This window comes from Kwoniella dejecticola, chromosome 2 (genome assembly GCF_000512565.2).
Source record: "Kwoniella dejecticola CBS 10117 chromosome 2, complete sequence".
In the NCBI taxonomy this organism is placed as follows: Eukaryota; Fungi; Basidiomycota; class Tremellomycetes; order Tremellales; family Cryptococcaceae; genus Kwoniella; species Kwoniella dejecticola.
In genome coordinates this window covers 717,013-731,167 of record NC_089302.1, presented here as the reverse complement: position 1 = coordinate 731,167, position 14,155 = coordinate 717,013, and the positions used below count along the sequence as shown (strand labels likewise).

Here is a 14,155-nt window from a genome sequence, read left to right as displayed (position 1 = left end):
TTTATATAGCTCTATAGCGACATTGAAATTGACAATGACAGCCTAGCAGCCTGGAGTCGATCATCGGACTTACATTGAGATTATATTACATTTTGTATCTTCATCCTCCGGTGTATCATTCCCCAAAGCCAGTCGGAACACCTTCAGTCGTAATCTCATAAACAGCGCCACTGCGTTTGAGATACGTCAAGTCCCCATGTACCGTAAAAGGCGGATCCCTCAGCGTGAGATACGTGAATGTCAGGATGATCAAGATTATGGACAAGAGGGGTATCAGCCTTATTATTGTTGTTGACTTCTTGAATCTGTTTAGACGGTGTTTGGGTTTAGTCGTGATTTGAGGAGTGTCCCTGTACGTCTCGCCGCGAAAAAGATCCGAGAGAGAGATAGGGGTAGGCATTAAATTGCCGAATCGTTGTTGTATCCTGCTTGGTTGTTGACGTAGTTGACCATCAACGTACTCAAGTCGAGATGCGGGGTGCGACGTGTGCGCTGGTGACACTGAGGAGATGGCGAATGAGGGTCGACAAGGGGAGATGGGGATTTCGTATATCGGAGAAAGGGGCCATTCGTATACCGACATGGTGTGACTTTGACTAGTACGGATATATGAATATATATGATCAACTGGAAGGGTGCCTATAGACTACTGCAAGTGATCACTCTGGCTGCAATTCGATAATTTTCCTCTGCTGAAAGGCAGGTTGAATTTTTGACTAGAGAAACAGGATAACATTGGAGGCATGGATATGTTTAACTATATATACCCCTGGACGACCTGTCCGCATGGTCTGCGTTTTTTACATTCTTCTGCAGATCCGGTCATACTTGAACAGCAGCACTTCAATATGAGATAGAGCAGAACGACGCCGCGCAGGAAAAAGTTAAAGTTCAGGTCTGTGTGCTGTAGGACAATCGAACGATGAAACCGCCCCTTTTCATGGCATCATGAGGAACCCTCGCATGTGTCTCACCTCCTCCGTCGACCAGTCCCAGTATTTCATCGTCATTCTCTCTCCTGTCTCTGTAGATTATACGAATGAGTTCGCATGAGCCCATAAACCTATGATCAGTACTTCATTGTACTCGTTTCATCTTTTCGCAGAACAAAAACCGAAATCCACTTGGAAGCGTTTCAGAAATTCCGGCGAAAGCCGACAGGTGAGACATCCGTGCGTGAAACAGAAACGCAAACGCCAAAACCCAGACCAGCAGCATCGGGTGTGCGGAGCGAGAGTAGCAAAGCGAGGTACATGGCCTAACAGCAATACAACAAGGTGATAACCTATACAATCCGACTGAATTCTTGTGGACTTGCGCTATCACCCATGTCCCTTCCAAGGTAACAAAGATCCACCTTCTCCCCATCTAGCTCTGCCCAATAACCCTTCTTCCTTCTTCTGCGTATCCCTATCCCTTGCATCTCTCTGAGTATGTGTTTGAGGATAGGTGTGCAGATCTTCATTCTCGGGACTCAAGCCCAATACTCCAATAATACCACTCGCGTTGGCGGTATTACTGCTATTTGTATTTGCGTTTGCGTTTGCGTTTCCGGGCTGTAGCGGTGAGTAGTGGTGGGTATTCATAGTCGAAATTCCTAGACCTTCTCGTATACTTCCCAATTTAGCTAAACTCGCATACGTAATCCGCCCTCTTCCCCCTCCTCCCCCAACGGCGGCAGCTGAATCTGTAGAAGCTGAATTGGGCGATGCAGGAGTAAGTGAACCCCTTGCGAATCCCCTAGTTACCGCTGGCGACGGTTTAGTATTCGCCGTTATGTTGATTGTGTAGAACGGTGTAGATATACCCTTGTGAGCCAAACAGGAGCAGGAACACGCCGGACAAGTCATCGGAGTCGTGATGGTCGATAAGAAGTATCGTTGGAAACACTTTGAATGTAATTTGTGCGCGCATGTTGAACATCCCATCGATAGACCTGTATACAGCGCAGAGGAATAGTCAATCAGCTTTGAGTAGGGATGCGTGCTGGGTAAAACATGTAGTACATGTAGATTCGCCTGCGGGTCCTCCACTCACCTTTGATAGGCAGTCTACAGAAAGAACACATAGCTTTCTTAGGTGGTTTGTCGCAGCTAGGACACTGTCCGTCGATGTGGCTCGTACACGATATGCAGGCTAGGTCATCCACGGATGTCAGCTTTGAGTATAGAGATTATCGCCTGTTTTGGGAGTGATGGGCACTCACCCTGAGCATGCGATTGCATATCACCTAAACCCGGCGACCTATGCCTCTTCTCCTCAAGCACCTTTACGCCACTAGCAGCTTGGCCGGCGGACAGCTTGTTATGGGGCATGAACTCGTAATTCAGCAGCTCAGCCCTGGCTTCTAAGAGGTTCATTCGTAGAAGGAAATCTGCGTATGTGAGTTTCCAAAGCTCGCATTGAGGTTTGATCTCGTCGGACAAGAGGGTCAGTGGCGGACTGATGTGATAACGTTTGATCAGCTTCTTCCGTCCCCACAACAGGATGCTATGTGTCAAGGAGAGAGAAATCTACCTTTCATCCCGGGGGAAATCCAGCTTGATCGCACATGTCCTAATCGTCTTTTTTCCGATAGATCCACTGGGGGTCTGGACTCCATAGCCTGCAGGCGTGTTGTATCCAGTCGAGTAGCCTGCCGTTTGAGCAGAGGGAGGTGCAGTGCCTGCTCGGGTCATAGCTCCCTTGTTTAGTGGTGAGACGGAACCGAAAGAAACCTTATGTTTCGATTCTCCCATCGAGGTGTATGAGCGTTCAGTTCCAGTCGACTTCAGGGGTGTCGCGATAGGTGGTGAGGCTGATGTCGATCCCGAAATAGACTGTGCGAACTTGGGCCTCTGTCCTTGTGCTTGTACATCCTTGAACCTCGGACTGCTATTCTCGCCTTTACGAGCAGAGTTGACGCCGGAAGGTATGATCATCCCTGACAGGCGTGCAGAAGGAGAAGAGTATTCGTCATAACTACCTGGAGTCTGAACAGGAATTTGACTTTGGGATGTGCTATTCCGAGAGATGTTGTACGGCAAGTCCGAAAAAGACGTTCGTTCTTTGGGTGTCACGGCGCCTCGCAGGGATATCGCAGACGGATTCAGCATTTGTGACCAACCTGAATTTCTGAATCCGGAAGCTCCAGGTCCCGATCCCGGACCGCTCGCCCCAGTGGGACTATAAGGGATGGAACCCGCCGTGCGTTGTCGAGTGGGTGTGCTGTGAGCAGGATGATGCTGATGGTGCGAGAATTTAGGTAACGTGAAGTAATCCTGTTCAGGACTGCGAGATGCGATGGGTTCTGTGAATGTAGGGACTATAGTCGACTTGTCATGCTCCAACAAGATACACGAGACCAAAGCTAAAAGCTGGAAACTCCTCTCGGTGCTCAAGACCTTCAGCCTGTGTTGATATGTCAGCTATATCGCAATGACGAATCGGGTACCACCAGATTCGGATCAACGTACATCTGGTCGACAACTCTTTTCTTTCTCATCATCGACCTTTCCCACTCATGTCTCCCTCGCCTACTATCGCCAGCTCTACTATTTGGAGGAGGAAGAACAGAGTACCCCGGGGGTGGATCGGTGAGTACTCCTCTGAGGGTGGACCAGACCTCAGCGTGGTCAAGCTTCTTGGCTTCTAACGCATGAACCAGATTCTTCTCCACAGAAATTGAATACACCTTGGCTAAACCAGCATGTGGCTGCGAAAGGTGCGAAACGTCGTGTATTGTCATCGTCGATCCTGCTTGAACTTGAGGGGGCGGTACATTCTCGAATTTCTTCAAGCGAGGCTTGTACCGAATGGTATTTCGTCTGTGAGGGTTCTGCAGTCTAGCAAGAGCGGTGATAGCTTTGATCATCGGCGATGGATTCACATCCCTTGTAATTGAGGGCGACCTCGAGGTGATCCTCGTTCGAGGCAGTACAACTTGTTTAGGGAAAAAGCAAACGAGTTGGCCTGTTGCAGTCCTCCTGCATCAGCTACGGCATCGTATTCGAGTAGGCTTCTACTACGTACCATTTGGACCAAAGGTAGCACCGCACGTCCTGATCAGCATAGGTACGTTACCCAATCTCTGGTTCTCAACCCCCTTTTCGCTTTCGGAATCACTCTCCTCTTCTAGCATTCTCCGTCCCATACGCTCGTGCGAGCCAAGCAGGAATCCGGTGGTCGATATGAGGCACTGTCTGTTGTGCGAACGCCGTTCTTGGATAGTCGTGACCATAATCTGTCGGCTGATTGGCGATACAGTCGGATTCCGTTCCAGCTCGAAAGTTGGATGTTCAGGTCCGTATGGGTAATTTGCAGGGAAAGACCAATGTATCCGGATGAACGCCATTCTGTCGCCATTCGCCCATGGGCCTTGCATCGACATCGTCAATCTTCGCTGGACCAGGTCAATCTGCAAGAAGGGAAGCACGAGTGAGTCACGGTGAGTTTCAAGGTTCAAGAGATCTCTGAAGGAGGCGTACGTGACGGTACTCACCTTTTCGAAATTAATCTTAGGCCTCGGGAACAGCTTGTTGAGCAACACCAATTCATCCTTGAGGGAGATCCAATCATTCCTTGTTCCTTCCACACTTGGACCTCTCGATCTGCTGGGAGCTCTGCTCATCGATCCTATTCTCGAGGGAACAGTCGATGCATCAGGCGATGGAGCAGTTTTGACTACTTTGGTCAACCATTCCAATTGATCCATTCCTTTGGCTTTGTTCCCACCTCGAGTCATCCCAATTTCGACTACTTTGCTCGGGTTCGGCTTTTGTCGAGTCAGATTACTAGCATTGACCAGGGGTGGAGGCAACTTCAGCGCATCATCGATATCAAGGGGATCAACCGTGTATGTGATATCAGCTGCACCTCTTCTGGAGACCAAGACTTCGATTGTGCCGCCATATTTGTATCCGACTTGTTCCATCGTAGATCTTTCCACCGGCCAGATTCGTAGTGTACGATCTTTACCCCATGTGATTAATTGGAAATCCCTATCCTCGAAGGCAGCGTCTTCTCCGCCTCTGACACGCCAAACGAAGTCCTTGACCACGTTGTCGTGTCCCTCGAATCGTTCGACAGGGGTATCGTCATCGGGCGCAAACAATTCCAGCGCTTCTTCTCCTCGTTGAGGGAGAGATAAGACACCTCGACCGAAAGGTAAATTACGGGCCCGCCAAACGGGATACGAGGTGGTCAGAGTGGATGTGGGCTTCTCGGGCGCAACTACAGTCGCGAATGGATCGGAGTCGGCGATGCCGGATACGGTCGAGCGCAATTCCGGAACCGTCCAGAACTTGATTGTTTTGTCTACGACAGATCGTCAGCAGTCTCCTGCTGTTCTGGGTCGAGAGCTGTGACAAATGGGAGTCAAAACAGCCGCACTTACCAAGGGAACAAGTAACGAGTTTATCCCTATCCCTCCTGTCCCAATCTATGCCGTAGATCTTGGATACATGTGCATGAATCACTGTGAGGGGTACAGAGCCTTTCTACACGATAGGACAGATTGCCAGCTTCAGCATCGAGACCTTTACCAGCAAGGTGAGACTCACCCTATTATCCCAGATCTGAACCGAATTATTGTGGGCAGTCGCCAGAACGTGTTCGTGTCTTCTATTCCATTTCACCTGGGTGCCCGATCCGTCCCACGCGCAGAGTCTCATGAATGGCCTATCCCAGCATCGCAGATCCCATCCTCTTATTCCTGCATCCATAGACACCGTAGCCATAAGGTTCGGATTGAGGGCATGCCAATTGATGTCCGTGATTGCTCTCGCATGAGCATCTATGCTCTTCTTCAACGATTTCTGGGCAGCAAGATCCCATACTAGTAGTTTCTGAGACGATGTCGAAAGGATCAGGTTCGCAGTCGGCGGATGAGGGGACCATTGGACGCTGTATCCTTGTCAGCATTACGACTCATGCAGACTATGCTGAACATCGATATAGCAGAAGGACTAAATCGGGCTCAACCTGAACGAGAAGGGAGCTTGAACTCACTCGGCAATCTGCCAAGTGCCTCCTTGCGGTATAAATCTAGGCGCATTGTTCAGGTTGACCAGATCAAGGATATATAATCCTTTTCGGGAGGCTAGACACACATCTCTACTATTGGGACTTATCGAGATCGATCCTACGGGCTGATTGACGCTGATGATAGATCCTTCGCGGAAGGGATCTATAGACTCCTGGCGGACAGTCAAAGAAGTCGTATTCCGGTCTAATCGAGGTCGGAAGGATGCGAAAGGGGAAGACAGCGGAGATGGTTGATATGGCGTTAAGGATGATGACCGTCTAGATGCCGTCGTACTCGGAGAAGAGGGCAAAGGGACTTGAGAAGGCGATAGCATCGTGATGTCATGTGAACATCGTACGGACTCTCTTGATCCTCCAAGTGCAAGTGGATGACTTGATCAAAGGTATTCCGATGCGATATATGGGAATAGATGGGGATGGTCAAAGGTGAAGGTGAATGCCATGTATATATGTAGCTCGGTGTTGACTCGGGAATTAACCGAAGCGATATGACAAACTCAACAACTCAAAACATGAAAGCATTAATTGATTTTGACTTTATTTCTTCGCTTTCGAGATACAATCTATCATTCTTCGCCTACACATCGATAGAAGGCAGAGGCTAGACCGGGCCTCACCTGCATGAGAGTATCAGAGAGGTATCAGATGGACCGCTTCGCCATATAGCGGCGTGTCCTCAATCACCACGTACGATGTTACCTCTTCCGAGCTCGACCTCGAGGCGCAATAACCGGACGTACTTCCCCTCGCTTCCTCCAAGCCACAAACTCTCGTCCTCTCAACAACTCCTACAAACTCTACGCTCACGTACGAGGCTGACGAACTTGGCTGTATTCTTATTGATATTATGTCTATCCGGATCGTTTCTCCTCAACGTGAATTACCTCTTTCTATCAACCGCTAATTTCGCCCTATCCTCATCGTCTTTTCCAGCTTCAGCTTCAGCTTCAAACGCATATGGAATACAAAGGAATAAAGGTCATGGATGGGACTCGGAGGTGACGCCACATCAACTTCGATCAGGTATACCTCTATCGATCGAGACTACCTTGGAAAGAGATTCGCGATATGCAGAATTGGAACATATGGTCATGGTGCCCGGCCATGCTATCTGGTTGGGGCGTGAGGAAGACGTTTCAAGGGTGAATGAAAATGATGATTGGATTCTGGAGCCTATGCAGAGGGGCGGAAGCGTCAGGACGTATGTCAAGCATATTAGAAGGGGTGTAGAGGAGCTTCAGAAGGATAACAAGGCTTTGTTAATCTTCAGCGGGTAAGTCAGAGTTCGGTCAGGTTCAACTTGCCTTTGTGTCCACCGTCTCAACAATGAAAATCCGACCAGTGAATCCATCCCTTGCTGGTATGGATTGGACGATATATATGGTGCTGATGAACATTTAAAACTGCTCAACTAGAGGCGCAACTCGTCTACCGCCCTCGCCGCCCCTTCCCGAAGCATTATCATACCACAATCTAGCTCATGCTTTAGGGCTCCTACCCTCGACTCCTATTCCAGCAGAAGCAGGGAACGCCAAAGCTCCTTTACCGTTGAACCTGCGTGCCGCTACAGAAGAGTTCGCTTTGGACAGTTATCAGAATCTGTTGTTTTCCATCGCGAGGTTCAAGGAAGTCACAGGGGTTTATCCGAAGAAGATCACCGTCGTTGGATATGGGATGAAGGAGCGTCGGTGAGTTGCATCGGCGAATCATCCCACTCAATCGTCTTGTCCACTCAAACTAAAGTTTACTATGCTTCGCACAATCTAAGCCAGAACAAGATTCCAAAAATCAGAGCGAAGCGCTGATCGAATTCATTTGTTTTGATTTATCAACAGGTTCACAAACCTCCATAGACAAGCTCTCGCCTTCCCCCGCAGCTCATTCACCTACATCGGGATCAACGACGACGTCCCCGACTTATCCAAGCATTATTCAGGCGAATTAAAATTCGGTTTCAAGCCGTTCTTAGATAGTCCGACAGGTTGTCACAAACCATTATCACTAAAGAAACTCCTCCGTAATCCTTACAAGAAGATACATCCGTACCACATCTCTAATCCGGAGTTGATCGATCTCTTCGAATGGTGTCCGCCCTTGACACCTCATACCCCGGCTGTAGGGGTAGACGATGAGGAAGATGATAACTTAGAGAATTATGATGGGGTCCAAGGAAGGAGTTTTGGGGGTGTGTTACCTTGGAATCCAAATGGTATCAAGGGGTCTGGGGATGGGCAGGATGAGGAGATCACTTGGGATAGAGAACGTGATTGATATGTACATGAAGGAAGGTTTTTGACTGGGACTGAGTGAGAGGAGCCAGGAGGACAAGCACAAGATGTATAGACGCATTTAGAAGTTGAATTTGATCAGTACCTCAATCACTATCATAGCTCTACATCGAGCGCTGCGCTCAGTGTTCAACTTGAGCCGCATAAACATACGATGTCATGTTGCCATAGAATGCATTTTCACTATCAATCACTGGATTCCCTTTGCGTTTCCTCACCAGCTCGTGGGCGACTCACTGGCTGAAAGGTAGATCGTCATTCATATATACATCACTTGAACATTCACTATTGATTGGAAACGACTCGCCCTTCCCACTGACATAAGATATGGTTATGAATTTAGATATGTATAAGTATGATATCAAGAAACCTACAATTTCCACCGATCCAAGAAACGCAAAAATTGTAATGTACCGTATCTTACACGAGCCGTTCAAATTTCTTGTCCTGCAAGATGATCATTGCCAGAGAATCCAATTTGCTGCTTCATAAGGCTGCCGGACTGCCATCCACCTATTGGCGGGTTAATTTTGATCTCGCGTTTTGAAAGTCAGTCTGAGATCATGCAGTGACGGCTGCACCACCACCTAAGCCTAATCCTTCTTCTTCAGGCCACAACTTGTCCTTACCCCTGATCTCGATATCTTGGTAAGGCGCCTTCTGTTCAAGCTTAACGCAATCCCTTGTACCCAACACAAGCAATTCGAAGAAGAATGACGATGCAGCGCGTTTCGTCGACTATACAAGCTCCGCATTAGCCTCCTTTTTACTTCATTCCTTGAGACTAGAGAGAATGGCAAAAGAGTCTGGACTCACCTGATCAGCCAATTTCTCAAAGCTGACAACTCTGTCTTCCTCTTCAATCGCGTCCAATTCTTTCCTCAGTAGACCCATAGCCATACTTGTGTTCTTCGAGAAGCCTCCCGTAGTGGTCGTACGCTCACTTGCTTTGGTAGGCGTGGACTGTTGACTTGGCTGGGACTGAGACTGACTGAATTCTTCTCGTCCAGCCGCCGTTCGCGAATCAAATATCGACAAAGCGAATTCACCCTGACCTTCACCGAACTGGATTTCTCGCGCTATCGACTCTGCTCGGGATGGAGCGATGGAAGGTTCTCTCGGTAAAACTCTGGTGGCTCGGGGTGTGATCAAGGGCTCGTCTTCAGGCTGTAAGGCGAATGTATCGTCCCCACCCATTCCGATGTCTTGTCCGAACCCAGATGGGAATTCGAACGGCTCACTTCCCCTCTCGATCCTTCTCCCAGCTTCTACGTCTTCGTCTTCTTCCAATCGAGGTCGTTTGGATGCACGGTCCTCCTCTTCTGGTACCCTGGATCGTCGAAGGACATTGGAAGGGAAAGTGAATAGTTCTGCCAATTCAGGAGCGAGACCTTGGGGACCGGCGTAAATCATGTTTTCCCCACCGACCTTGATGATAGGCAAGAAGTGGGCCGAGGGGTCCGCCATGATTTCTTGTAGTCGTATAGCTTCGGGATCAGAGGGGATGTATCGTTCTTCCCCTAGAATAGCCGAGAGGTCTCTAGGTTCGTCTGGAAGTTCTAGCTCAGCGTCGGCTTGCACCAACCTTGGGCGTTTAAGTTTGGGTACTGCCTGAGGAGCAGCTGCGATCTGGGCAGCGGTCTCGGCGTCGAGGGTAAGATCGGCTCCCGCGGGTGGAGATAAAGGAGGTGGGGTGGAAAGAGCACTCGCTGAGATGATACAGAGTTGATTAGCTGGACAAATTTGGCTGCTTGACAGGTTCACTGAAGACTCACTTTCTCTCCTTGATCTCGTTTCTAGCTCAGGTAAAGGTTGATCCAGATTATCGAAGTCCAAACCGAGATCTAGCGGTTCTATGCCCATATCTCCAGTAACACTTCCTAAGCCTACCGAAGTTCTGCCCTTCGCTCTGGCAGCAGCACTACCTTCCCTACTATACCTAGATATAGGAGTCATCAGGTCTCTTCCTTGTTCCACGTCCATGGTGATATCTCCTTCGAAGTTCAGTCCCAAGTCGATACCGGAGAAGTCGTTTGTATCAAGCCCACTCCCATCGAGATCTAATGAAGATCTTGACGCGGCAGTCGAACCTCCATATATAGATGGCGCAGCTGGTCGACCGAAATTGTATGCACCAAATTCACGGGTTCTAGGTAGATTGATCGGAGCTTGCACTAATGGGACTTCAGGAGCTTGGAAAGACGGGCCGCTCCAAGTCCAATCCAAGAAGTCGAAATCGTTTCGTACATCTGGGAAGGTGATCGCGTTCTTCGATGCTCGGATCTGATCTTCTGGCAGATCGACAATACCGGGTCGGAAGGCCTGTGAAACGGTTGATAGTTAGCCGAGATCCAAGCGTGACAGCTATTGATCATGGAGGCGAGACTTACAAGAGATATACGTTCTCTGGCCTCCTTGCAATCATCAAACAAGTATCCTACTTTACGCGAATAGATTCTGACTACACCCAACATTAGAGGTCCGGATGATCGGAGAGGTTGTGCAGCATCTTGCGTCAAGATTGCATCTAATTGCAAGACATCAGCTTGGCTCGAGCCTGCCAAAGGAGATTCTGAGGATAGCTGACTCACCGACAGATTCTCCAACATCTACATTCAATGCTTGCTGTTTAGTCAATTTCTTCTCCTGATGCGCAGATAACCAGATCTTCGCCAATGGACCAGACTTGACTAATTCGTTCAACAGCATTTTGGATACTTCCTGTCCCTCGGTTGATATAGTGAGTCAAATCGTCAGTGCTGTCAAGATGATGAGACTAGAAAGGTATGGTACAAGATCGACAAGGATGATGTTGAGGGTGAGGCTGAGGTTGACGATGATGAGGAGGTGAAGGAAAGAAAGAGGACTCAAGTTGAATGAGACATGAAATGTTCAGGGTCCAAGAGCTGACAAAAGACGCGTCTTGTGCTTTTCATTTCTTGATTTCCAGCCACCCTGAATTGACTTCTTACTGTACCTTACGTCAACTGTTCCAACGCGTGGATCCGTGCATGAAGCAACTCACGTGGCATTTCTCGACTTTTGATCGGAAAATAAAGAAAATGAAACACACCCACACACATACATACACACGCACACGGTCCTTTCAATGATCTGAATAACGCTCCGAAATCGGCACTTGATTGATCTTCGCAAATTGCTTAAAAGACTATAAAAAAAGACCTATAATCGATTCATCCATATGCTATCAACTTGAACTTGAACAGCTCGAATTTTGGCCAACCAAGAATCAAAAACCAAAAACTACAGCACCCGGGATTCCCAAGTGGTCCCCCACCTTGGTACTAACCGAGCGATATCCAACTTAACTGCGGGGAGCAGACGGGACCCGGTGCTTTCTGGATTCTATGGCCGTAGATGAAAGTACCAGCAACGATGTGCGTTTATATAACCTTGTTTATTGACGAAGAGAGAAAGAGAGCGTTCTGTGGCATGGTCTGTGCGGCGGATCGACTACGCATTTGAATATATGGGTACTGATTCCTGATACAAACCCTCGCGAGGTCCTTTCATTCCATCTATGTCATGCCGTTTCCAACTTCTCGAGAGTCACTGGAACTGATCACCGCATTGAGGTTGACATTGTACTCATCCAGAATGAGCAGTGGAAACCTCTCTCCGAAATCCAGATCGTCCTCTCCGATTTGGGTCAAGGTGTAAAGTGAAGAAGATCTTCCTGAATTTCGAGCTCGTCGATCCCGCAGCGAACTGCCTTGAGGTCCGGGTGAAGTACTACTACTGCTGCTGGTGGTGGTCGTTATTTCTGTGTTTGTCTCTACGGCATCGGGGTGATCACAGTATGCGTTAGGCTAGGGTACTGCCTCCTTGAACGTGGGCGATTGCATTTTGACTCACCTTCACTTGGACTCTTATTGGATTGGCTGGACATCTTAGCAAGGAGGATCTGGATAGTAAGGGAAAGCTGCTTCGAGCAGACTGGTGTAGGTATGAGATATACTTGACGCTGGTTGATGGAAGACATCGTAGTTTGCTTCTCGGTAAAAATGGCATTTTGACAGTGAAGTGATCAAGCTACATAGTATCCGATATACTCGGAGTCATTTGGTGTATGTAGCGAGAAGCTTGAGAAGTAATCTGGCGACTGGTATTATTCTTATTGAACCGAGATACTTCTCCTTTGACAAGCTATTCCAATCAAGACGGTAAACATCTTGAGCTGTGCCGTACTATACTGTTATCGGCCCAGATGACCTTCATTGGCGATGTGATAATAATCGCTCAATAAGTTCTTACACATGGCCGCATAAAATCCATAAATTGTCGATGAGAACTTCATATCACTTGCAGAAATGCATATGAGAGGCTCCTCATCAAACTTATCGGGATGCATGAGAAGTGGTATATCATCCACTCGTGTGTCACTCAGTAGCCTAGAAATTCGTCACTGAGCAGGGCGTCTCAAATTCCGCTTCATGGGCTGATCGCTTAGAAGCGAAGTAACTACGGAATCTCCCCGGGCTCATAGGTGATTCAAGATCAGCAGGACTGATCGGACTTGGCGTTCTTACCTGTTGATCTTCGCCAACAAGTGATAATGGCGAGATCACTTGATCTGTCCTAGTTGCTCCGGGTGCTCCGATTGCTCCGGTTGTCGGAGTTCTGCTTTTACGGGGACTAGTGGCGGAAGATCTTTTCTGACTTGCGAAAGTCGGACTCATATACCCAGGCGAAGAATTGTGAGCAGTCCTAGGAATTTGAGCAATTTGGGTCCCCTCTTCGATGGCCGAAACCCTATCACGCACTAAACTAGGTCTTCTATCCCTTCCTCGAGTCGATGAGTTGGGATTGATCAAAGAAATCCGTCCCTGTGGAATCGTATCTCTATAACCCGAAGAAGCGATTCCCGTGTCCCTCAATCTGCTTGAGGCGGGGTATCTTCTCGCAATATCCCTGTAAACCTCTATAGCCGTTTGACCATTTGGACCCTGGGTACTTGGGGTTTTGTACGTGCAAATCGAGCTTAGATCGGCGGCTTTCTTCTGCTTAGTGTTCTGGGATGATAAGACCCGCTGAGTCAGGTCGGCGCTCCATGATGCCCCTACGATAATACAAGAGTCAGCCCGGCTATGACGATGACGAGGATGATACTGTATACTGTATCTGGATCACTATATCATAATGCTTCCGAATGAAGAGCACCAGGCACTACAGAGACCACAATGACCACAGTGACCACAATGACCACAGTGACCACAATGACCACAGTGATCACAGTGATCACAGCAATGCCACAGACAAACTCACAATTGACATCAGACGAACCAATCAGATCTTCCTCGGACTTCCTTCTCCAGATAGACCATTCACCGGGCTCCAACCAGACTTCGTTTCGATCGAATGCGAATTCGGACTCGGGGTAGAGTTTAGGATTAGACATTTTACTATAATCCGCTATGCCCCTTGCTATTGTATCTTCCTCGAGTCGAGGGGATGATGAGCGTGTAACGAGAATAACAAGGAGTAATGAAGTGGGACGATGAGTAGAATCTGTACTATAATGCCGACAAGCCCACAACCCCATTAGCCCACAAGCCCACATCCTACTTGCTTTTATACAGTTACTTTACTTTCTGCGATGCAGGGCCGTACAAATACAAAAGCAGCACGAAGACATGTCCCCGTAAGAGGCAAATCAACCTACTGTAAGTCCGCTCGATCCCAGATCGAAGACTTGAGATCCGTTCGGAATGCAGGGAAGGCTGACTCGGCGAATCCGATTCTTATTCTTGAACGGCCACGGCCGGATCATGCGGAAGTTGGCTGCGTTGAGGGTCTTCGAACTCTGAACACTGAACTCTGAG

At 48.4% G+C, this 14,155-nt stretch overlaps 5 protein-coding genes and 1 non-coding gene across 6 annotated transcripts; 1 reads left to right on the top strand and 5 right to left on the bottom strand.

Annotated features, from left to right (window-relative positions):
* Positions 1–1,322: 1,322 nt before the first annotated feature.
* On the bottom strand, positions 1,323–6,338 carry I303_101724 (uncharacterized protein; the record flags this gene model as incomplete). Its single annotated transcript, XM_018405486.1, has 10 exons — positions 1,323–1,936; positions 2,038–2,136; positions 2,207–2,442; positions 2,518–3,390; positions 3,456–3,951; positions 4,012–4,396; positions 4,481–5,295; positions 5,375–5,477; positions 5,541–5,883; positions 5,989–6,338. The coding sequence occupies 10 exons, from the start codon at positions 6,336–6,338 to the stop codon at positions 1,323–1,325; spliced, it is 4,314 nt and encodes a 1,437-aa protein (XP_018265767.1).
* A 378-nt stretch (positions 6,339–6,716) lies between these two features.
* On the top strand, positions 6,717–8,295 carry I303_101723 (uncharacterized protein; the record flags this gene model as incomplete). The annotated part of the gene is made up of 3 exons (XM_018405487.1): positions 6,717–7,297; positions 7,440–7,712; positions 7,860–8,295. 3 exons carry the CDS (start codon positions 6,717–6,719, stop codon positions 8,293–8,295), a joined length of 1,290 nt encoding a protein of 429 aa, XP_018265768.1.
* A 578-nt stretch (positions 8,296–8,873) lies between these two features.
* On the bottom strand, positions 8,874–11,021 carry I303_101722 (uncharacterized protein; the record flags this gene model as incomplete). Its single annotated transcript, XM_018405488.1, has 5 exons — positions 8,874–9,050; positions 9,129–10,021; positions 10,088–10,634; positions 10,703–10,839; positions 10,904–11,021. The coding sequence occupies 5 exons, from the start codon at positions 11,019–11,021 to the stop codon at positions 8,874–8,876; spliced, it is 1,872 nt and encodes a 623-aa protein (XP_018265769.1).
* A 553-nt stretch (positions 11,022–11,574) lies between these two features.
* I303_101721 lies at positions 11,575–11,689 on the bottom strand. The gene has a single exon (XR_001936491.2). It is a non-coding gene; the product is annotated as a 5S ribosomal RNA (ribosomal RNA).
* Positions 11,690–11,851: 162 nt separating this feature from the next.
* On the bottom strand, positions 11,852–12,315 carry I303_101720 (uncharacterized protein; the record flags this gene model as incomplete). The annotated part of the gene is made up of 2 exons (XM_018405489.1): positions 11,852–12,108; positions 12,189–12,315. 2 exons carry the CDS (start codon positions 12,313–12,315, stop codon positions 11,852–11,854), a joined length of 384 nt encoding a protein of 127 aa, XP_018265770.1.
* A 409-nt stretch (positions 12,316–12,724) lies between these two features.
* On the bottom strand, positions 12,725–13,731 carry I303_101719 (uncharacterized protein; the record flags this gene model as incomplete). Its single annotated transcript, XM_018405490.1, has 2 exons — positions 12,725–13,392; positions 13,599–13,731. The coding sequence occupies 2 exons, from the start codon at positions 13,729–13,731 to the stop codon at positions 12,725–12,727; spliced, it is 801 nt and encodes a 266-aa protein (XP_018265771.1).
* Between the last annotated feature and the right edge of the window lie 424 nt (positions 13,732–14,155).